The following is a 24,123-nucleotide window of genomic DNA, read 5'->3' on the forward strand; positions in this document are numbered from 1 at the left end:
CAAATACTTCTTCTTTAGCCTTTTAAGAATGATGAAAAATATGAATACTGTGGTGAAAAAGAGTGGATATTTGCTACCAAATTTTACTTAAATTTCAAAAGGTAATTCTAAACAACAAAAGTGAAGCAGCATTTTGCATTTCAGATGCTTAAAAAATGTCAGTCACTAATAGTTCATTGTATTCAACTCTTGCAATAAGAAAAATTCTGTTCACTTAGCAGCAAATTACAAACGTATAGCTCCACAATACACAAGTTTATAGATATTTTAACCATATGAATGACATTTGGGAGTTATTTGTATTTTTCCTTAAATTTACAAAACTCAGTCCTCTACATAGGAGAATGATAACAGTGAATCTGGAATATGTCAGTTAAAAGTTTCAACGAGATGTCAACAACCGGCTAGCAATTACCGGTTCAGTTGGGAAAAGCACTTTGATTGCGGCTGGGACTTATAGGGGTCGGTGATGGCTGGCAAGTATGATTAAAGGACTTAGGTTTGTATAGTTGGGGAAAATTCAAATTACTTCCAAATTTGTCATTTGTTCCCCCAAGTATACAAACCACAGTCTCTTCCATAGCAGACTCATCCTTATGTGGGAGGATGTCCGCATTCCAACTAGCTGGAAACTTAATCTGAAATACTCAAAACTCGTGCATTAGGATGCCGAAAGAGTTGAAGATCCTACACCAAGTGCACCAGAGGCTCAGCAATACCAGCAGGTAAAGGGCCTTGGCATCAAGGGTTGTTCTCAAGCTAAAAACTGTGTCGCAAGACTTGGCTAATATACAGCCTATAATGAGTTTGTCGAGTCACTCCAAGCGGCATATGTATACTGTATATATACATACATATACCAAGTCACTTCCCCCAATTTTGGGGGGTAGCCGACATCAACAAATGAAACAAAACAAAATAGGGGACCTCTACTCTCTACGTTCCTCCCAGCCTGACAAGGGACTCAACCGAGTTCAGCTGTTACTACTAGGGTGCCAAAGCCCACCCTCCCCCGTTATCCACCACAGATGAAGCTTCATAATGCTGAATCCCCTACTGCTGCTACCTCTGCGGTCATCTAAGGCACCGGAGGAAGCAGCAGGGCCTACCGGAACTGCGTCACAATAGCTCGCCATTCATTCCTATTTCTAGCACGCTCTCTTGCCTCTCTCACATCTATCCTCCTATCACCCAGAGCTTTCTTTACTCCATCCATCCACCCAAACCTTGGCCTTCCTCTTGTACTTCTCCCATCAACTCTTGCATTCATCACCTTCTTTAGCAGACAGCCATTTTCCATTCTCTCAACATGGCCAAACCACCTCAACACATTCATGTCCACTCTAGCTGCTAACTCATTTCTTACACCCGTTCTCACCCTCACCATTTCGTTAATAACCCTATCTACTCGAGATACACCAGCCATACTCCTTAGATACTTCATCTCAAACACATTCAATTTCTGTCTCTCTGTCACTTTCATTCCCCACAACTCCGATCCATACATCACAGTTGGTACAATCACTTTCTCATATATTGTATATACAGTATATGAAACACGCGTCTGTCTATCTACGTCACTCTCCCCCTCCCAAGGCCCATAGGGAAAACTCTTCTACACTTAAGCATGGAACAGCTATACCCTGGGTAGGGCTTATCTGCATCAAGATCCAGTCCAGCAGGTGAGAATTCAGATGCTGTACCACAAGAGAAGGGAAGTCTCAAAGGAAAAGAAAAGGCCAGTCATTCTTTACTTTCATTCCAGACTCACATGTAACCTTCGCCCTCAATTAGATGGTAATGATCCAAAGTAGCTATACCACCTGCTATGCAGCTACAACAGGCCCTACAGAAAAATTGTCTAAGGACCTGTGGGTCACATCCCGCAGATAATGGGCAGACATCATTCATACACCAGCTTATTATACCTGTCACAGGAAAATTGTTTGTGAAAGCCAAAGAATCACCCGTGCTTCTAAGTTCATGTGCTCTGACCTGAGTCCTTCCTGTGGCAGAAGGAGAGGGTACAGTTAACGACCTCCCTCAATCAAGAAGAGATAAATGTTCTTACTTATTTTCTTCTTTATTCTTCCTGTACTAACAAAGAGATGTAGCAGGTGTGGTCTAACTGACCATGTACACTTGAGGTAGCTTCTCAAGAGTGCTCATAGGCTACAACAGCAACTGATTAGGGTCATCAGATACTTCTTCAAGGCTGGATATCTGAAATAACACAAATCTCGGATCGGGAATTAATGGATTTTGGGTTCTAGAAATAAAACTCAAGGACGAAGGAAAGCGAGATCAGCCTCCATCCCCTTGGATAGGCTATGTCGAAAGAGAGACAATGGAGCTCACTGATTCTTTTGGCTGAAGTCAAAGCGAGTAAGGAAACCCTTTTAAGGGTAAGCAAACTGTCCAAAGCTTGCCTCAATGGTTTAAGGGAATGGGGCACTCTGAAAACGTTCCAAGGAGGAGGTCTCCCTTCAACTAGAAGACAGGTTTACACTTTAGTCTAAAGACTTGGCTCGAGGCTGAGCTATAGCCTTTTTCCGCTGAGACGCAGTACAGCTTCTTGCGGTGATAAAGAAAAACATCGGCTATGAGGGGAATACAGGCTCTGAGAAGAGAGACCCCCTCCCATGACACTAACAACAGACAACAGCCCATTTGGCTTGATGCACAGAGGCTGAAGAACTGCAGAGGTATCCCAACATCTCTCATGAAACTTTGAGGGAAAAGGCTTTCTCTGAGAGGAGATCCAGGATCCCCTCCACACCTAAAGCAGATGGAATTCCACTGCACAGTGGAAGATCTGGACGAGTGGTTAGCAAAGCAAGTTGGGATGGGGAGTATAAGGTCCATATACCATTCTACTTGAGGCCACTTTGGGGCCAAGAGAGTCAGATTGACACTGGGCATCACCCTAACTCAATTCAGGATGCTTCTTGATCAGGCTGTCATATGCATGCTGGAACACATCCTCGAATGTTGCCTCTGGGACTGGAACTGAAGAGCAGCAGATTGGTAATTTCCAAACACCACAAAGTCAGGACCTCTGTAACTATCTGAGGACTCAATGACCATTTTGACCCAACTATTTGGGTCTTCCTTTTTCAGCTTGTCCACCACTAAATTCCTCTTGTCAGGAATTTAAGCGAGTGGTCAAGAGAATTGAGTCGGGTCCCGCACACTAGAGAATACTTACTGCCATCTGGTAAAGATGCAATGACATGGAACCTCCTAGCTTGTTGATGTACGCTACCATGGTGGTATTGTCGCCCATCAACACCACTGAGTGACCAGACAGAAGAGGGCACAAGTACTAATGCGTCAAGCATGCTGCCTTCAGCTCTAGGACATTGATATGGTCTTGGCGAACTTGATTGGACAACTAACCCGATATTATGTGTTCGTGGAGGTGCGTTCTTCCTCCTTCCCTAGAGGCATCTGTGAAGAGTATGAACTCCATGATTTGAACCAGGAGCAGTGCCCATTTTAACAGGTTTGAATCATCCAGCCACCACTCCAGGTCTCTTCTGGCCTCTTCCTCTATCAACACTAGTGGGAGTGGATGAACGAGATCTCAAGACTACTCTCCTTTCAATTCCCAAGCACCCTCTGCCACTGATGTGCAGACAAATGAGACTGCTGCACAAAGGGGAGAGCGACACCTCTTAAACAAGACAGTCTGTCTTGAAACAGGAATATCCTACCGAGGACCATGTTGATGTCCCTTCCTAGGAAGGTGAGTGTTTGCTTGGGCACTAGTACAGAATTGTTTCAATTCACCATGGTCCCTAAATAGTGACAACATGAAAGGAGCCTGTTTCAGTGTGAAGGAGAAGCGTTTCTTCCAAGTTTGCCAGGACGAGCCAGTTGTCTAGAAAACGCAAGACGTATGCCGTTAGCATGTGCATATTCTGAAACCAGAGTGAAGCCTGGTGAATACCCGAGTCTGAAGCAAAGCACTTTGAATTGGTTGACTCTATCAAACATTACTACTCAAAGGAATTTCCTGGATGAAGGATGCACCAAGATCAGAAAATAACCATCCTTAAGATTGATCGTCATCATGAAGTCTAAGCCCCTGATTGGCTGTCTGACCGTAGCTGCGGACTCCATTTTGAACGGAGTTAATCCTTACTCGCCCCCCCTCCATATTTGGAACCTTGGGTGTGGTTGGATTCACCAGAAACCCATCTAAGTTGTCTGATTCTAGGTCTATCAGCCCTCTTGGATACTGTACTCGGCTGGCACTGAGAGAGTTCGTCATCGTCATTGGAATATGTCTTCTGCCCTACAAGGAGATTGGGAAGAAAAAGGTGTGACAGCTACATCCCTGGTGGATTATCCTGCAGACTGGGAGTCTCTTACGGCTCTTGCAAGCCTTGGATCTGTAGGAGGATACAAGCTCCTCTTCGGCTTTACCATTGTATCCTTGGGCTACCATTTTTGGGAGGTAGCCACCATATGGGAAAGGTGATTAGAAAAATAAGGCCTATTCTGAATCAATCCAGAAGCTGGCCAAGATTTTCCTTGTGCCACTCAGGAAGAAGATCCTCTCCTTTCCTCCTCTTAAGTGAGGAGAGCGAGTCAAAGTTTTCATCTCCAGGGGAGAGAGGCACTAATTATCCACCAGGGTAATCTTCCTGAGGGATAGAGCCCCTGTGGGTTTTTCTGGCATCACCTCTTGGAGGAGTCAGTTGAGGCTTTCCCCTACTACGCTTTTTATCGTCACGCTTAATGGGGACGATTTCGAGGTCAATGAATCTCATGTTGAACTCGTGAGGAACAGCCCTGACTGCCTGCGGAGCCCGAGTAGGAGAAACGGAAGGACCCCCTTGCCCTAGGGCTTGCCCCAAGGTTGAAGGGTCACAACCCCTTTTTGACTAACCCAAAGAGAAGATCAACTGAAAAGGGTCTGAAGCGATAGTTTTGGTGGGGCGAAGACCCCGACGGAAATGAGCCCCTATTAGCCTTCTTTCTCCACCTCCTGCCATATCTCTCCCACTGAAAGGGATACCACTCCCAATACTCAACACAGTGTGACCCTTGACTGCATTAGTGGCCCCTCTAGGAAGGCCACAGCACTCATACACGTGTCGCAGGACTTGGGCGATACTCCAGGACACGAAGTTTTAAAGGCCGCTCATGAATGGCAGCAGCAAGGGACAGTGACACTGCTGCCCTAGCAAGCAAAACAATGCCATAGAAACTGACCCTAAAAATACATAAAATACATTCTCAATCCCCTCTCCACTCAAGCTAGGACCAGGGAGGACCAGGCAAAAGGCTGCTGATGACTCAGGAGGTAGACCTAAAGGCTCCCCAAAACCCCCCATCATTAGCTCACAAGGAAGGTGAGGTTGCAACAACCAAAGGAACTAATAAGTTTGAGTGGGACTCAAACCCCAGGCAAGGACGTTACGAACAGGCCACCACAACCCTCATGACTATGTCTGTCGGCCTCCTTGACAAACACAAAGTCATAAACATGCTGGAAAAAGAAAAAAAAAAGTTAAAAATTAATTACTGATAATAAACCAAGAGTGGAAGAGAACATCCGTTCTCACCACCGGCTGAAATCAGTGGTTTGTCAGTAAGCAAGTACTGTAAGGGGGTAGCACTTACACCCATTGGACCAGTAATTACCAGCCAGTTGTTGACAGCTTGTTGAAACATTGCCGTATTCCAGCTTCTGTTATCATTCTCCTATATTAAGGACGATGGTTTGTATGAGTGTGGAAACAAACATACTTTCAACATAACGAAAAGCCCTTCCCCCCTTTTAGTCTGTTATAAGAGGTTCTACTGTACTTTATCAAGGCATTACATGAGCATCATAAACATTTTACTCCACTAAAAGTGGAATAAAAAGGGTTTATTTGAAGTATAGACTAATGTCTAAATATGTAAAAGGCACTAGCTCAAGACAATATCAAATGTTGCCACACAATAAAAGTAAAGTCCCAATTAACATACACCACAAGGCACTATTCTTCCCATAACCAATAGCAACCATAATTCGCTTCCTTAACCTATATTATAACTAAGGAAGACGTGAAAAACTTTCCTTATTCAAGTACATTCCCTGTTGCCCCTATAGGGCCAATAATCCTCATAAACAAATCTAACTCTCAAATAAAGAAAACCAAACAGTAGAACATCTGTGTCATTTTAAAAATCTTGTCCAAGGACAAATTCTTAGCAAAGCTAAAAGAGGCAGTTACTCTTGGCAGTGGGGCTGCTATGAGAAAGAAGGGGCAGGAGGCACCCTTCCCTCAAAACATCAAAATGGAGACTAAGATTGATGGAAAAGTGATAGCTTTCTCTGACTGACCTCCCAGAAGGGGTAAGAGTTTGCCCTGTAAGAGACAAGATGTTCTCCTTGCAATTAAAAAAACTTGCAGCTAGTACCTTGAAAACTCAACTGGTCGCTCGACTGAAAATGCTGAGAATACAGGAATTACCTCGAGGAACCTGCTCTGGATATGGACAAAAATGAAGGTGATTTATAAGGAGCTATCAAATCAGATTGAGATTTAGATAACATGATCAATGACCAGTGAAAATCATACTTCATCAAACAAAGACCTTGAAATAGGGGAAGTCATCAAATAATGCTTTTGAGCACCGGTTACATTCTTACTCAAAATCGAACATAGTTGTCCAATACTGTATCTTGAAATCAAATTGCAGCAGGACTGAACAATTTCTAAAGAGAAGCCTGTCTTATCTAGACAATGTAAAAATTTTAACAATTAATTTAATTCAAAATTTCCTTCTTTTCAGCTAGAGGCACCACACAATTGTAAAGCACTTCTATAATGGAGTCAGCAGGAATTGATCTCTAGTTATTTAAAAAAAATTCTGAAAGTACTTGAAAATTACTCTTACATTGTAAAAAATACTCCACCCTCGGATACTCAAAGTTGCTACCTATGGTCAAAGATCAAGGTAAAAGGAGAACCTATTACTACATTATCTTAATCTGCCAGAGGAGCTGAAAGCCCTGTTCTGTATTGAAAGGATTAAAATAGACATAACCTAACCCTATCGAAGTGCCAATACCCAAAGGATTAACACAGCCCAATTCTAAAAAGGGAGTAAGAACTACCAAAGTGTTCAGCTTGAACATGGCATAAGCCAAAAAAAGGAACTATATCCTCTCCTTGTCGACAGGAGGATCAAACTTTCAGCCATGGCAAAGGATTGTACTTGGAACAAACGTAAGACACGAATGAAGTGAATCTCTAGGCAGAGTAATTTTGCTAAGGAATGCTCTGTACCTGGATCAGGCAAAACGACAAGTAGGAAGTTCCACTATGCTTCTCACTAGATTCTAAAGGAACCATTAGGAATTGGACTGGATTTACAAATTTGGGCCATGTGGTCTAGCAATGGGGTGAGGAAAAACCATTATAGCATCAAGAAGCACAAGTCCAGAATGGACAGCAAGATGGAAGAAATGAAGTGGGAATGGAGGTGGGCAGAAAGCTAAAAAGGTAAGATAGTTACAGGTTGAAGGGACATTGCAAGGATAATAAAAGTAATGCCCACAGTGCAGAATGACTACAAGTATAGCAATAAAGCACTTGCCCAAACTTAGCATCGGAACGAGGGAGAGTAGCATGTATAGATGAAGCCTAATTGGATGGTTCAACTTCAAACGTAACTGGTTGACATACTGGAACTACATGGCCTGGCCTCCTCAACTTACAAACTTAACAGGTTCCAAGAAGCTGTTTTTAAGTCAAATTTTGTTACATTTAGGCCAAGGAAAGTCAACAATAATCCAGTTTCATATGAAATAAATATCAGGCAAGTGCAAATGTCGTTTTGCTTACTGTTTTAAATGATATAATATTGTTTTATTACAATATTTCTTTACCTTTTTACAGTTTACAAACTTTTAATACAATATCTGATATTTATGAGTTCAGTTGAATTTGAGTTTGTAACAATGTTTGTAAGTCAAATATCTGTAAGCTGGGGACCTTTTGTATCTAAAAATATAAAAAAGTGAGCTGTTATAAAGTCGAGCTGCACACACACACACACACACACACACGTCCTCTTCATTCCTGGTCTCTTTAGAAATAGTGAGATTGACGCTGGAAGCTGGGACTGTATGGGACAGTTCAACCTCCATGCTTACCGAGTCAGACAAATGTGCCTCAGATATACACACATTCTGAATAGGCAACTGACTGGATCAGTTTTGGGATATTGTCACTGGAGGATCTAGAACGGTACTCTGATTCTATAGTAGTTTATTTGATACTAATTGTCCTACGTGTGGTTTTGTGCCCTTTGCCACAACCTCACTTATGACATAAGTATCAAATGCATCAGAATTAGATACATTAGGATTAAGTACCTGAGAAGTAGAATTCTAGAATTGAGTAGTCCCAAAAATACTTTAAAATCTAACATCTCATATCTCAAGACATTCTCCCTAACATTATTTTTAAATTCTTCGAAATTAAAAGTTTGTCCTATAATTTCCTCTCCAAAACATAAAATTTACTACCTGTAGCTCACTGCAGAATTTCAACCTCAAGAGTGGAGAAAACAGGCAGAAGGATCATAGAGCCAGGGGAATGATGTTTAATAACAGCTATTAGCATCACACTCTTCTTGTGTTTTTACTCCGTATCTCTGACCCAAGCATCAACTGAATGAAAAATCTGAGCCATTTGAGCCTACAAGCGGTCAAACTTTGAACACCACTCCATAATGGAGTATGCTTTACATCAACATGTTGCACGTCAGGAGTGCAGATATGTTTAGCCAGATCACAAAAACAAGGTGTCACAGATTCAGCAGATATATGATTCTAAACACAAGGAAGTGAGTAACAATCTGCAATTTGCAATAAGGAAAGAAAACATGAATATAATCATGTTTGATCAAACCATGCAACAGTAAAGGATTGAGTTGTTTACATACAGTATTAGTCAGCAGAGATGGGAACAGCCAGATGCTTATCCCACAAGGACAGCTACCACACCTAGTTAAGGAACTAATTTTTCTATTTGTAAGGTCGAATATTGCCCTTTCAATAAAGGATTAGCAATGAATTGAAGTACAAGTCCTTATAATAATAATGTATTACTCGGTAACATAAAAAGAATGCAATTCTAATAATAGTGTATATCAATGATGAGCCCAGAATCAAATAATGACAATAAATTATAAACAATATTGGCCAAAAGGAAATGGAATGTGATAATAGGTGGAATAACAGCTTTTCTTGCATCCTTGATAGAGGAGAAGATTAGACAGGATTTTTTCAGGGACAACATGCTGAAGAGACTTAATTTTATCAATACCTGGTAAGTGAACTAATACTGTACAATAAAATCTCATTGGTATTGTTTATTTCTATCTTTTATATGACCCAAAATGTTTCAACCGTACACTCTTTGGTTTACTGCTAAGAGGACAGACAATCAGCGAAGATGGCCTTAACATTGAGACTAAAGTACACTCTCAGCTTCATCGAAAAAGATACTGTAGAGTAAAAAAAAAAAAAATTGCTAATAGTTTATGGTTGAAAAGCACCCAAAATTGGAAACATAAGTAAAAAATGCTTTAATGAAGCCCAATTCCCTTTATAAACGTCATGATTTTTTAAAATGTGATAGTGTCTGCTTAAACTAGTTGGCCTGATCTGACAAAATTGGTAAAAAAATAAAAATATCTCTCTCTTTCATATATATAAAGCTATACATTGAATTAATAGGTTCTAAATAATAAAAATTCAAAATAAAACATAGGTACAAAATAAACCAGGTACAAAGATCCACTCGATAAACTATATGCAATTGAATAAAAATTACTGAAAGGCTAAAGAGGAGTTTAAAAAATATTTGTAAAAAGTCTACTTACCGACTGATTAGCTACAGTGGTAGATGTACTTTCAGGTGCTGCTTCAGCTAAAAGGTGAGATGGATACATTCCACCTCCCACTATACCACTACGATTTACATTAACATCCTCACCACCAGTTTCAGCACTACCCTCACGGCCCTGAAGATATAAAATTCAAAATGTAAGTTAAGTAATCAATCACAAACTTCAAGGACAGACATAATTTCAATATGGATGAAAATGCAATTCTATATAGATGAAGATCAGACACAAGACTACTGGGTAATATAAGTTTAATAATATAAAGGTTAAATGAATAGAGCTTTATAGAATCATACAGAATGAGTATTAACTGAAAAAAAGTTTACACTACAGATACAAAACTCCCAATTATTAGATACAAATCATTATTTACAAATCATTATTTTATGATTTGACTTTAAAAGCTTGCAGCTCATTAACAAATTTACAATGGCTTCTACCATATTAAGACATATCATTACAAAGGATAATGGTGATTACTGTAACTCATTTTGTAAAGAGAAAGAAACGTATTCCATTTGTGAACCACAAAACTATTTCATTTTTATCTTTACATACAAGGAAAAACTATACTGTAGTTTATCAATATCCTGGACTACTAATGAGCCAACTGTTATAATAGCTTATGAACAAATCTCACTTGTTTCAAATGTATCAAAATAAAATGCTTAACAAAACAGCTTAGTTCAGCACATAAATAGCCCAGTAGATGCATCATACTGGTAAATGTTTTACTTGTGAACAATCACAAAAATGACAAATTCCCACAGAAGATGTTCCCAGTCTAGCTGGTGTTGGGAAGTATTGAGGGAACTAATATATGACAAGATGAAAATTGAATCTTTTTAACAAAAGAAATCAATTTTCAATTCAAAATGAAAACTGTCTGCCAACTGGTATAAATGTGTGTAACCTATGAAACCCATGCAGCAGTGCCTCACTTTCTTGCATTCTGGACAATTAGAAGCAAGAAAAAGGCTGGGAAGCAGAAACTTCTATATAAAATGAAAAAATGTTATTTTCATTAGTAAAATAAATTTTTGAATATACTTACCCGATAATCATGTAGCTGTCAACTCTGTTGCCCGACAGAAATCTATGGTCGGGATACGCCAGCGATCGCTATACAGGTGGGGGTGTACACAACAGCGCCATCTGTGGTCAGGTACTCCAGTACTTCTTGTCAACACCACCTCAATTTTTTCCTCGGTCCACTGGTTCTCTATGGGGGGGAAGGGTGGGTCAATTAAATCATGATTATCGGGTAAGTATATTCAAAAATTTATTTTACTAATGAAAATAACATTTTTCAATATTAATCTTACCCGATAATCATGTAGCTGATTCACACCCAGGGTGGTGGGTGGAGACCAGCATACATGTTAACAAAGAAGCTAAGTATCCCGTATTTTATTTTATTAGTTATTCAAAAATAACATAAAATAAATAAGTACCTGGTAAGGAAGACGACTTGAACCATTACTCTGCCTTTATTAAGTACGTCTTCCTTACTGAGCGTAGCGGTCCTCTTAGGAGGCTGAACGACTCTTAGGTGCTGAAGTATAAAGGGCTGCAACCCATACTAAAGGACCTCATCACAACCTTTAACCTCGGCGCTTCTCAAGAAAGAATTGACCACCCGCCAAATCAACAAGGATGTGGAAGGCTTCTTAGCCGACCGTACAACCCATAACAAGTATTCAAGAGAAAGGTTAAAAAGGTTATGGGATTATGGGAATGTAGTGGCTGAGCCCCCGCCTACTACTGCATTCGTTGCTACGAATGGTCCCAGGGTGTAGCAGTTCTCGTAAAGAGACTGGACATCTTTGAGATAGAATGATGCGAACACTGACTTGCTTCTCCAATAGGTTGCATCCATAACACTCTGCAGAGAACGGTTCTGTTTGAAGGCCACTGAAGTAGCCACAGCTCTCACTTCATGTGTCCTTACCTTCAGCAAAGCAAGGTCTTCTTCCTTCAGATGAGAATGTGCTTCCCTAATCAGGAGCCTGAATTAGTAAGAAACTGAGTTCTTAGACCTTGGAAGAGAAGGCTTCTTGATAGCACACCATAAGGCTTCTGATTGTCCTCGTAAAGGTTATGACCTTTTTAGATAGTACCTAAGAGCTCTAACTGGGCAAAGTACTCTCTCCAGTTCGTTCCCCACCAAGTTGGACAGGCTTGGGATCTCGAACGACTTAGGCCAAGGACGTGAAGGAAGCTCGTTTTAGCAAAAAACCGAGCTGCAAGGAACATGTAGCCGTTTCAGATGTGAAAACTATGTTCCTGCTGAAGGCGTGGATCTCACTTACTCTTTTAGCTGTTGTCAAGCACACGAGGAAAAGAGTTTTTAATGTGAGGTCCTTAAAAGAGGCTGATTGGAGAGGTTCAAATCTTGATGACAAAAGGAACCTTAGGACCACGTCTAGATTCCAGCCTGGAGTAGACAACCGACGTTCCTTTGAGGTCTCAAAAGACCTAAGGAGGTCCTGTAGATCTTTGTTGGTGGAAAGATCCAAGCCTCTGTGGCGGAAAACCGCTGCCAACATACTTCTGTAACCCTTGATCGTAGGAGCTGAAAGGGATCTTACGTTCCTTAGATGTAACAGGAAGTCAGCAATCTGGGTTACAGTGGTACTGGTTGAGGAAACTGCATTGGCCTTGTACCAGCTTCGGAAGACTTCCCCTTTAGACTGATAGACTCTGAGAGTGGATGTCCTCCTTGCTCTGGCAATCGCTCTGGCTGCCTCCTTCGAAAAGCCCCTAGCTCTTGAGAGTCTTTCGAAAGTCTGAAGGCAGTCATACGAAGAGCGTGGAGGTTTGGGTGTACCTTCTTTACGTGAGGTAGACGTAGAAGGTCCACTCCTAGAGGAAGAGTCCTGGGAATGTCGACCAGCCATTGCAGTACCTCTATGAACCATTCTCTCGCGGGCCAGAGCGGAGCCAACCAACGTCAGCCGTGTCCCTTTGCGAGAGGCGAACTTCTGAAGTACCCTGTTGACAATCTTGAACGGCGGGAATGCATACAGGTCGAGATGGGACCAATCCAGCAGAAAAGCATCCACGTGAACTGCTGCTGGGTCTGGAATCGGAGAACAATACAACGGGAGCCTCTAGGTTATCGAGGTAGCGAACAGATCTATGGTTGGATGACCCCACAGGGCCCAAAGTCTGCTGCAAACATTCTTGTGAAGGGTCCACTCTGTGGGGATGACCTGACCCTTCCGGCTGAGGCGATCTGCCATGACATTCATATCGCCCTGAATGAACCTCGTTACCAGCGTGAGCTTTCGATCTTTTGACCAGATGAGGAGGTCCCTTGCGATCTAGAACAACTTCCACGAATGAGTCCCTCCCTGCTTTGAGATGTAAGCCAAGGCTGTGGTGTTGTCAGAGTCCACCTCCACCACCTTGTTAAGCTGGAGGGACTTGAAGTTTATCAAGGCCAGATGAACCGCCAACAGCTCCTTGCAATTGATGTGAAGTGTCCTTTGCTCCTGATTCCATGTTCCCGAGCATTCCTGTCCGTCCAAAGTCGCACCCCAGCCCGTGTCTGATGCGTCAGAGAAGAGACGGCGGTCGGGTTTCTGAACAGCCAAAGGTAGACTTCCTTGAGAAGAAAGCTGTTCTTTCACCACGTGAGAGTAGACCTCCTCTCTTCGGAAACAGGAACTGAGACCGTCTCTAGCGTCATGTCCTTTCTCCAGTGAGCAGCTAGATGATACTGAAGGGGGCGGAGGTGGCGTCTCCCTAACTCGATGAACAGGGCCAGCGATGAAAGTGTCCCTGTTAGACTCATCCACTACCTGACTGAGCATCGGTTCCTTCTCAGCATGCTCTGGATGCATTCTAGGGCTTGGTAGATCCTTGGGGCCGACGGAAAAGCCCGAAAAGCTCGACTCTGAAGATCCATACCCAGGTAGACAATGGTCTGGGATGGGACGAGCTGGGACTCCTCAAAATTGACCAGGAGGCCCAGTTCCTTGGTCAGATCCATAGTCCATCTGAGAATCTCCAGACAGCGACGACTTGTGGGAGCTCTTAAAAGCCAGTCGTCTGACGGAGCCGGACACAAGATCATGGTACTGCTGCACAGTCTGTGAACTGTCAACCATGGGGAAGCGAGGAAGTACAGCGACAACCCGAAACTGTCTAGACTGTCTGGGTCGTACAGACAACTCCTTATCAGGTTGTTCCCAGTGACACACTGACTCCGTAAACAAAAATCCTCTAACAAGGACTAAGCTTGGACTGCATGTCTTGCAACAAAGCTCAAGGTCTAAGGGAGCAGGTGTGGTAACAGACGGGGTTAGCGACTGAAGTGGAACCATTACCCTCCCTGGAAGCATGTTATGCTTAAATAAAAGTCCATAGGAGGCTAAGCAGCTAAAGGCTCCTCTCCAAATGACAGAGTCCTCAAGGGAATATCAGAAGGAGGGAGAATAGCACTTTCTCATCTACAGGAACCATATCCGAGAAAAGCTAAGTTCTCTCAGTGAGGGTTTCACTGGTGCAAAAGCAGCAGACCAGAAGGCAACGTTATGAAACTGCTTGACAGTCTTGTGAGTTGGCAACAACCAAAGATGTGTGACTGAGGAGCATGCGGTAAGGTATGCAGAGCATGCTGTATGCAGAGCATGCTGTATGTAGAGCATGCTGTAAGGTAAGCAGAGCATGTTGCATGGCGTGCGGCTTATGCTGCATGGGATGAGGCTCATGCTGCATGGGATGAGGCTCATGCTGCATGGGATGAGGCTCATGCTGCATGGGATGAGGCTCATGCTGCATGGGATGAGGCTCATGCTGCATGGGATGAGGCTCATGCTGCATGGGATGAGGCTCATGCTGCATGGTATGAGGCTCATGCTGCATGGGATGAGGCTCATGCTGCAAGGGATGAGGCTCATGCCGCATGCGTTGAGGAGGATGCCGCATAGTATGAGGCTCCTGCCTCATGGGTTGAGGCGGTTGCCGCATAGCATGAGGCTCCTGCCTCATGGTTTGAGGAGGGTGCCGCATAGCATGAGGCTCCTCATAGCATGAGGCTCCTGCCTCATGGGTTGAGGAGGATGCCGCATAGCATGAGGCTCCTGCCTCATGGGTTGAGGAGGATGCCGCATAGCATGAGGCTCCTGCCTCATGGGTAGAGGAGGTTGCCGCATAGCATGAGGCTCCTGCCTCATGGGTTGAGGAGGATGCCGCATAGCATGAGGCTCCTCATAGCATGAGGTCCCTGCCTCATGGGTTGAGGAGGATGCCGCATAGCATGAGGCTCCTGCCTCATGGGTTGAGGAGGATGCCGCATAGCATGAGGCTCCTCATAGCATGAGGTTCCTGCCTCAAGAGTTGCGTCTGCCTCAAGGGTTGAGGAGGTAGCTGCGCAGAGAGAGGCTCTTGCCTCAAGAGTTGAGGCGGTTGCCGCACAGCATGAGGCTGTTGCCTCAAGGATGGTGGAGGTTGCCGCAACGCATGAGGCTGCTGCCTCAAGGATGGAGGAGGTTGCCGCAACGCATGAGGCTCCTGCCTCATGGGTAGAGGAGGTTGCTGCAAAGCATGAGGCTCCTGCCTCAAGGGTTGAGGAGGTTGCCGCATAGCAAGAGGCTCCTGCCTCAAGGAAAGTGGAGGTTGCTGCATAGCGCTGGTACCTGGCAACTCCCAATGCGGCAGCTCACGCATGGAGGCAGGAGGAGCCTCAACATCATACGTCTGGCAGGGTGGACTGCGCAGAGGTGGAGGAGCGCTCGCAGGAGGAGGTGTGCTAACCTTCTCTGCCCGAAACTCCTGCATCAAAACCGCAAGCTGAGACTGCATTGTCTGCAGCATAGACCACTAGGGTCTATGAAAGACAACAACAAACGGAGCTACTGTCCGTTGAGACTGAGGGTCTAAAACAGCTGGTGCGGCAACAGACGGAGTTACTGCCTGTTGCGGTACCACCTTGCCTCTCTGGGAGGTGTGCAGTTGTCGTACTGCAGGAAGTCCGAACTGACCCAGTGCTAATGCTACACCTAGGAGTTGGACTTGCGCGGAAGGGACCGACTTGCACTTAAAAGCTGCAAGATTGGTCCATGGTTTCTGCGAGAAACCTCTTCCGCAGACGAGGAATAAATGGGCTCTCTCGTCTTTGTGTGGGTGGGGTGATCACGTCGGCTACGTGAGTTGGTTACACCCGAAACCACGGAGGGAAACGTCTGTTCGTCGATCAAGGCCTGATGAACCCATAAGTCCTTCGACGTTACTTCTCCCCTGGGCTTGGGAGCTTGTAAGAGGTCCCAGACTAGGCGAACAACTGGCACGAACAGACGAACCCTCGAACGCAACACTGTAACACTTTGCGCTTATCACTTTATCACTTTTGATTTTCTGTTTGCACTTATTTCACTGAACTCGAAACTTTAAGTGGTTTGTACCTGAAACACGCAATTCTATCCTTCATTAAAAGTTAGTAATTGCGAAAACAGTATAACAATGTAACAGAAAAACATAATGAAAGATAAATAATTCAGTGGCTGGAAAAGAGACTAAACACTAGATCAAATAAACTACGTTTAAAATCTCTCACCGCATAAAGCCTGGGAACAAGAATAAAACTCTAGAAACGTTTACCTTCTTCCCCTAAAGAGACTAGGGAGAAGAGCAAAAACGATAACAACGTTACCCGATTGAACGAAACGTTTACCCTCCTCTCTCTCCCTCCGTCTCTATCTCTCTCTCTCTCTCTCTCTTTTGACTTAGAACCTGAGAGATGAGCCCAATTATATATCGTTAAAACATATTATTGTTAAAGGAAAAAAACTGAAAGATTTCCCAAATAAAAAGTTCCTTTATTAGAATTAAAACCATTTAAGCTAAGAAAGAATGAACAAAACGCTAGAATCGGTTTACTCTTACGGCAACGTGAAACCGTGAACTCTCTCTCTATCGTAACGATAGAGCGCAAGTTGAACGTTCTGAACGTCAACAACTGCAGAGACAAAACAAAACGTTAGTTCAACTTTGAAAACAGTACGAGACTATCAAAGAAAATCTTTCAAAAACATTAAAATAGCATAAAATGTTAACAGGTAAAAACGAAATGACGGGCTCAATGTTAATTAACTTCGGTTCCAAGAAAAGACCGCCTACTATTAGGAAAGGTCGCATATAAACAAAACATAAAAATTAATTTTAATAAGTTTATAATAAAAGGAAGTTAATCGAAGAGGCCTATAAAAGGCGGAGAGATATAAAATAAATCTATAACTTTGTTAAGCAAAATTAAGAAAGAGAGTCTATACTCTCTTCGACACCAACACTTCCGTCTAAGGGAAGGGTCGGCCATTTAAAAGTGAAAGAGAGTTCATACTCTCTTCGTCACCAAAATTAAATCAAATTAATTCCAAAAAACTTGCTAAGCTAATGATAAAGCTTCCTGAATAGCGAAGGCTAAACTCTAGAGCAAATACATCACCAAATCGTGAGCAATAACTCCAGAATCAACAGCGTATCCATGTAGGTCTAGCCGGAGGCACGACAGAGGAAAAATTGAGGTGGTGTTGACAAGAAGTACTGGAGTACCTGACCACAGATGGCGCTGTTGTGTACACCCCCACCTGTATAGCGATCGCTGGCGTATCCCGACCGTAGATTTCTGTCGGCAACAGAGTTGACAGCTACATGATTATCGGGTAAGATTAATATTGAAAAAACTATTTTTGCTTGTATATTTTTTCATATGCCCATTATTGTGATTAGTCAAAATCACAATCAACAAGGGGAGAAAAGATTTATGTAAAAAAATTATTTTTCTAATTGGATGGAAGATTTCCCGTGGGAGGCCGTGGGCTTGAGATTAGGTTAGAAGATATCCTTTGGAGCTCCATGGATTGAGATAAACAACTTCAGGTCTGGACACCTGTCCCATTGTTGGCAAAGATGGAACTGGAACAGGCTCATCCTAAGCTTGAGGGGACTAATGAGTTTTTCCAACAATACTAATGGTTCCTAGAAGATGCATCCACCTATGAACTGACATCTCTATTCCTTTACTAAGCTCCTTCAACAAGTTTGTGAAGGATTGGATCCTCTTGTTAAGACGGGAAAACTATGAAAGGAACTGATGCTATCATCATTCCCAAATAAGGAACCGAGTGAGCTGGGGACAGGAACGACTTTTCTTGATTGATGAAAGTAATCCAGTTGTTTAAAAGGTACAGCAGCCTCTTCTGGGATCTCAAAGTTCTTCCCACTTACACCAAGCATTAAACAATGGTCCAAGTACAAAAGGACCCACATCCATAAAAGATGCAGTCACCTAGCTAACGGTGACTCTCATGAAGAAATTAAGAGCTGTGATCAAGCCAAAACAAAGCCACCTGAACTGGAACACCTTATCTCCAATAGAATCACAAATTTTTAAGGTAATTCGTAATTTTTGCTGGAACTTAGCTGTTAAGATTTATAATAAGGTGTTTGTAATTACTGGCGGGTGGAGGGGAAGAATCATCCCTTCAGCATACTGAGTAACCACTTTGAACTCAAACCTAGGGCTTGCGGGGTAGTTGAGGCGGGAAGTTAACTTAAAGGACTCAGGTTTGTATAGTTATAAAAAATACAAATTACTTTAACCATTTGTGGTTTGCTCCTACATGGATAAAAACCCTCTTTTTTAAATAAGAAACTTATCATTAGGAGAGAGGAAGCCCCTATAATCCACTGGCTGGTTAACTTTCCTGGGAATGTCAGAGCACTTTGGCCTGTGTAGGAGCATTGGCAGCAACTCCTGTCAATTGGCCAGCAATCTGAGCATGGAGATATTGTATTTGTTAGGCTAGGTCCTTACCAGGCAACTGGTAGGTGGCCATGGAAGAACCTAAATCCATAAGGATATGGTGTCTGAATGTAAGGTCTTTATGAGAAATGGGTTGCATACATTTCATCTATCCTCCCTCTCATCTGGGAGAATGGGGGGGGGAGACTTCAATACAGAAATTGTCTGTTAAGAAAAGTTACTTGGTCATAAAGCTCGCCTGCATCTAGAGTCCGATCCAGCATACAACGGAGCGACTGCTTCACCCCGGAGAAGAACGGCCAGACATTCTACCTCTGCTTCTAGACTTATGTTGCAAGTTCTATCTTACATGAGATGCTACTTGTCCTGTAAGGGAGCTAGATTTGCAACATAACTTATTAGGTAGCTACTACAGGACCAAGGATAAGTTTATCCAGGGACTTGTGGGTTAATTTCTATGGGCAGTGGGCAGCGAAAGATATCTGTCATACCAGACTCCTACATTCACGACTAGCGTCACTAACAGGTTTTTCATTAAAGTTACGGTGGATCTGATATCCCTGACTACACATGCTCAAACAGGGATGGTATTTTCAGAATCTCATAGGATAAACTAGGCTGAAGGTGCAAGTCAGACAAGCACTTTTCTTAGATATCTTCATCTATACTCTCGCTGCAGGAAAGTTTTGGTGCTCTACAAGGGTACCTGAGATCTCTGACTCATGACATGTGAAATGCACTCATTGTAATGCCTAGGCTTATGCTCCAAGGAGTTAAATCCTACCTGATGCCTGGCCAAGGGTAGAGGAGGGTCCACTGGACAGACCTGAGGACTTGAGAAACATCCCTAAGGTTATATAATTCATGGAGCGGGAAGATGTTTGAAGCTACTCCTGAGCTCAGACTGATCCTCTGAAGGGAAAAATTGCTGCCGAAGACTTGCGGAGGTATTTGGACATCTCTCACTGTGCCTTGCAAAAAGCCTCTCTTTTGGAGATGTTAAATACACCATCTATGATGAGACAGGGATGTCACTGTGGTATGATGTCTAGAGGGGGAGCTGTGCATGTGTCTCGGACAGCAACAGCTGGAATTCAGGGTACCATTCTGCATACGGTCATTTGGATACCACTAAGATCATTCTTAGGTTTGGCATGCTCAAAATTCTACTGAGGGCTCTTCTGATCAGGCAGAACAGCAGAAAAGCCGGCCCACGGATTATAGGAGTCATTTTTGAAAGCCGTTGCCCATTTTGATAATGGTGAGCTGTGGATAGGGATCTTTTTTTGCCACTTGGTGATGAAGAGACCACTCTGCACCTACCACCTGTCCCTAGTGACTGAGTTTGTCAGTGATGACTTTCTTCTTTCCCGCAGGGAACTTTGCTGACAGGTCTACTACATTAGGCACCAGGCAGCCGTTGAGAGACTGCCGCTTGAGATGTATGGGGTCCTTCCAGATAGTAATACAAGGGATCCTTTTTTCTGGTTACGGTTCATTTTTCCCTTGCCTACACATACACCGAATAGTCTGGCCTATTCTTTACATATTCTCCTCTGTCCTCATACAACTGACAACACTTATTGTCAAACAATTCTTCTTCACCTCAGGGGTAACTACTGCACTGTAATTGTTCAGTGGCCACTTTCCTTTTGGTAAGGGTAGAAGAAAGTCTTTAGATTTGGTAAGCAGCTCTTCTAGGAGGGCACTCCAAAATCAAACCATTGTTCTCTAGTCTTGGGTAGTGGCATAGCTTCTCTCTATACCATGGTCTTCCACTGTCTCGGGTTAGAGTTCTCTTGCTTGAGGGTACACTTAGGCACACTATTCTATCTTATTTCTCTTCCTCTTGTTTTGTTAAAGTTTTATAGTTTATTTAGGAAATATTTATTTTAATGTTACTGTCCTTAAGATATTTTATTTTTCCTTGTTCCCTTTCCTCATTGGGCTACTTTCCCTGTTGGAGACCTTGGCCTTATAGTATCTTGCTTTTCCAACTAGGATTGTGGCTTACCAAGTAATAATAATAATAATAATAATAATAATAATAATAATAATAATAACAATAATGATAATAATAATAACCATAATCTGATTGGGTTCTTCCTCACAGGCTGGCCTTGCATAGGTCACGAATGCGCCGAGTACCACGCATCAATGTTGTACTGTACTGCTTGTATTCGTTTTAGGTAGTGTTTAATAATGATTCTAAGGCCTGTATGTCCTGAAATTGCATGGTAGCAAAAAACGCTGGTGAAGAAGCAAATTTCCTCACACTGTGTGTTTTATGGATACAACATGATCAGGGTTTTTAATTAGGGATGTCATTAAAATACAAATGGCCCCTTTAGTAAGGGGTCTGTTGGTCTGAATATTTTGAAACAAACTACCATTTAGGAACGTGGATCTCTGTACATATACTTTTAAAGTCGACACAGGAAAGAGGTTGTCATTCCTTGACTCTAGAGTCAAGATACAATGGGGCCCGTCAATTGAAGAGGCTCCTCCCCCAGAGAATGCAGACTTGTTGTGCCTTAAGGTATAGTGAAAAGGGGCTCCAACTACTGGGAGTTGGCTGCCACAATTACCAGGGTATTCCGAAGAGCTTAGCTCCAAGGAACTCGAGCGAGGCATTGACGAGTCACATGCCCGCTCACAAGGAACTCGAGGGGCGGACCACTCGAGAGGAATCCCTCTCACGCTGGCCTGGAGGGCAATCAACCATGTAGGGTTAAGGAATTGAAGGTTTCTACTCTCGAGCATGCTCAACGCACCGAGCGAACTCAGCAAGCTAAACAAGTTTAGCTTGCGCACTCACTCCTGGGGATTACGAACATAGTTAGAACTCCAAGGAGAGCCTTCCTCTGCCTGCAGCTCCTCTGATGGGAGAGGAGCTGTGAAGGAAGCATCAGTTTGGGGCATAAACCCTGCTGGAAGGAACTCAGTCCAGAGGGTGAGGGGGAGGTTGTAACCAATCTCTGTAGATGCAGCTGTGCATTCCTGCAGTGCTCCAAGTTTCAGTACCTTCAAAAGCCACTCCTTCAAGTGGGAACAACGAAAGCCTTAAGGAAGGCCACAAATGACGCAAGTTGTTAAGGAAAGAGACAGGGTCCTCATGCCAAAAAGTTGACAGGGGGGTTAAATGGACATCGCTCTTCCTCGATCACCCACCAGAGGAAGCCAAATGAGCAGAGTCAGCGGGGAGTAGAGGAGACACCAGAGAAAAGTCGGGACTTTGACCTCAAAGCAGAACCCGAGAGAAGAATTTTTATACTTCTGGCACCTACCTTACCACCCTCACTGGGAGAACGAGCACTCCCAACACTCGTCACAAGGAGAAGCGTGCGTGCAGGATTGTCATCTGCACGCAGGGCAAAGGCAGCGAGGAGTCATCTCCTTCACAATATAAATGTGTTGCTAGGGTGGTCAGCTATGTATGGGCAAACCCACACTGTCGCAGTTAATGGCCAGGTAAATTGATTGATGTAAAAAACAAAAGTGACCTAATACACTTGGTGAGTGTGTGCGTGGTCTACCCCCTCTAACTAGCTGAGGGTCGTTGACACCTCACGCTCAAAGTTTATTGCTAGTTCCAGCTGCACTGAAAACATACTGTATATCCATAGTAAGTAGCGAATAGTTTATATTCATGTAGAGAAACAAAGCACAATTCAATTTAATGAGTTATACGTTAACTGATAATACAAAAACCATAATTTCATTTATTGTGAAATATAAAATAAATTACAAATTGCAATATTTTAAAAATACTAATAAAAGTAAAGTGCAATATAAACAAACTTACAGTTGGTCTATGAAGTCCTGATGGCCCGGCCTGTTGGGCTTGCTGAAACATGTGGTGGGCTAAATTCTCTTCAGCTGTCATAAAATGTGAAAATTCACCCACTCCTGAAGCACTTTCACTCAATGGGTCTGTATGTATTTCTGTCACTTCACTTTTTAGTGTACTATTTTCAATTTCTTCTTCTAAGTCACAATGTTCAACTTTTATTTCAGGAGCACTATGATCAAAACTTTCTAATTCTTTACTCTCACTGTGTTGCCCTTGTGTAGTGTCATGATGCAAATGAGAATCGGGCTCGAGATGAGTCTCGTGAGACTGTAATCGATTTGGGGTTGAAGTCTGTTCTGGGTGCACCTGAAGCACATCTGTTCGTTGTACAATAGACGTATCGTGAGAAATAAGGTGAGTTTCACTTCCCGTATGAGACACAGTGATTGTACTAGGGTTAATGTCTTGCTCACTTCCCTGAATTATTTCAATATCTGTCCTATGATGTGCATACTGTGGAACAGAACTTGCCTGAGCTGTGTGAGAGCCCCTGAGCTCTAATCGTTCAGAACAATGAGACGTAACACTACCACGATCACTTTCTCTCACTTCCCGTTCCTGACGCCTTCGCTTTGCTGGACGCTCGCCAGCTTTCTGACTATCACTTTTTGAAGGCTGTGTTGGATCCTCATCTGGAACAGCAAGTCCTTTAATTTTCAAACATTCTGCAGCTTTTATGAGACCAGGAAGATCAGTTTGTTGAACCTCAACTTCCCCTAGGTACATATAGTCAAGTAAAGCCTCAAGTTCTTGACCTTTAATGTCTTTTAGCACAATAACAGGTTTTTGACAATGGGTATGATCGAATACTTCAATAAAGAAATCACTACAAGCCATTAGCACCAAACGATGGACAGCAAAGAACTTGGATCCACAAGCTAGAGTCACATCAGAATAACAACCCTGAAATAAGAGAGAGATTATCAATATTTTTAAGAGGGTTAAATTGAAATACCTGAATTTAACATAATAACCACAAACATTTCAAAGATACAAAATAAAAAACTCAACATGTAAAATTGTTCCATACATGACTCTTCATAAATTCCTCAAACATTCATGTCAATATCCATATTTTTGAGGTATAATTAAGGTTTACACACTAATTGACATACTGTATAAGTAAATACTACAACTTTCTGTTGTTAATACCAGTAGTGTACATGTAATTCTTTCAAAATTCCCTTGTTATTCCCAGTACTGTACCAGCATATCATCCAGGTGCAAAAGGACCCTTATGCCTACAAGATGTAGCCATTGTGCTACTGATTATGATTATTACTATTATTATTATTATTACTTGCTAAGATGCAACCCTAGTTGGAAAAGCAGGATGCGATAAGCCAGGGGCCTCAACATGGAAAATAGCCCAGTGAGGAAATGAAACGGAAAAATAAAATATTCTAAAAACAGTAACAACATTAAAATAAATATTTCCTAAACTCTAAAAACTTTAACAAAACAATAGAAAGAGACACAAGATACAATAGATCCTTCATCTACACACTATAAACTTTCATGATGCCATGATTCTTATGAAGACCTGCAAGACTGCATATAAACCAAAGCACAGGCTCTT

At 42.7% G+C, this 24,123-nt stretch overlaps 1 protein-coding gene across 7 annotated transcripts in view; it reads right to left on the reverse strand.

Moving 5' to 3' along the window:
• The window catches only part of LOC137645659 (protein tramtrack, beta isoform-like), a 132,835-nt gene that overhangs the window by 99,262 nt on the left and 9,450 nt on the right, over positions 1 to 24,123 (reverse strand). For all 7 annotated transcript variants that reach the window (XM_068378494.1, XM_068378497.1, XM_068378491.1 and 4 more), the window contains exons 3-4: positions 22,497 to 23,447; positions 9,898 to 10,038 (exon numbers count right to left, since the gene is read on the reverse strand). In XM_068378494.1, coding sequence (XP_068234595.1) covers positions 9,898 to 10,038; positions 22,497 to 23,447 — 1,092 coding nt within the window. The remainder of the gene's footprint in view (positions 1 to 9,897; positions 10,039 to 22,496; positions 23,448 to 24,123) is intronic.

The sequence above is a fragment of the Palaemon carinicauda genome, chromosome 8 (genome assembly GCF_036898095.1).
Source record: "Palaemon carinicauda isolate YSFRI2023 chromosome 8, ASM3689809v2, whole genome shotgun sequence".
Lineage (NCBI taxonomy): Eukaryota > Metazoa > Arthropoda > Malacostraca > Decapoda > Palaemonidae > Palaemon > Palaemon carinicauda.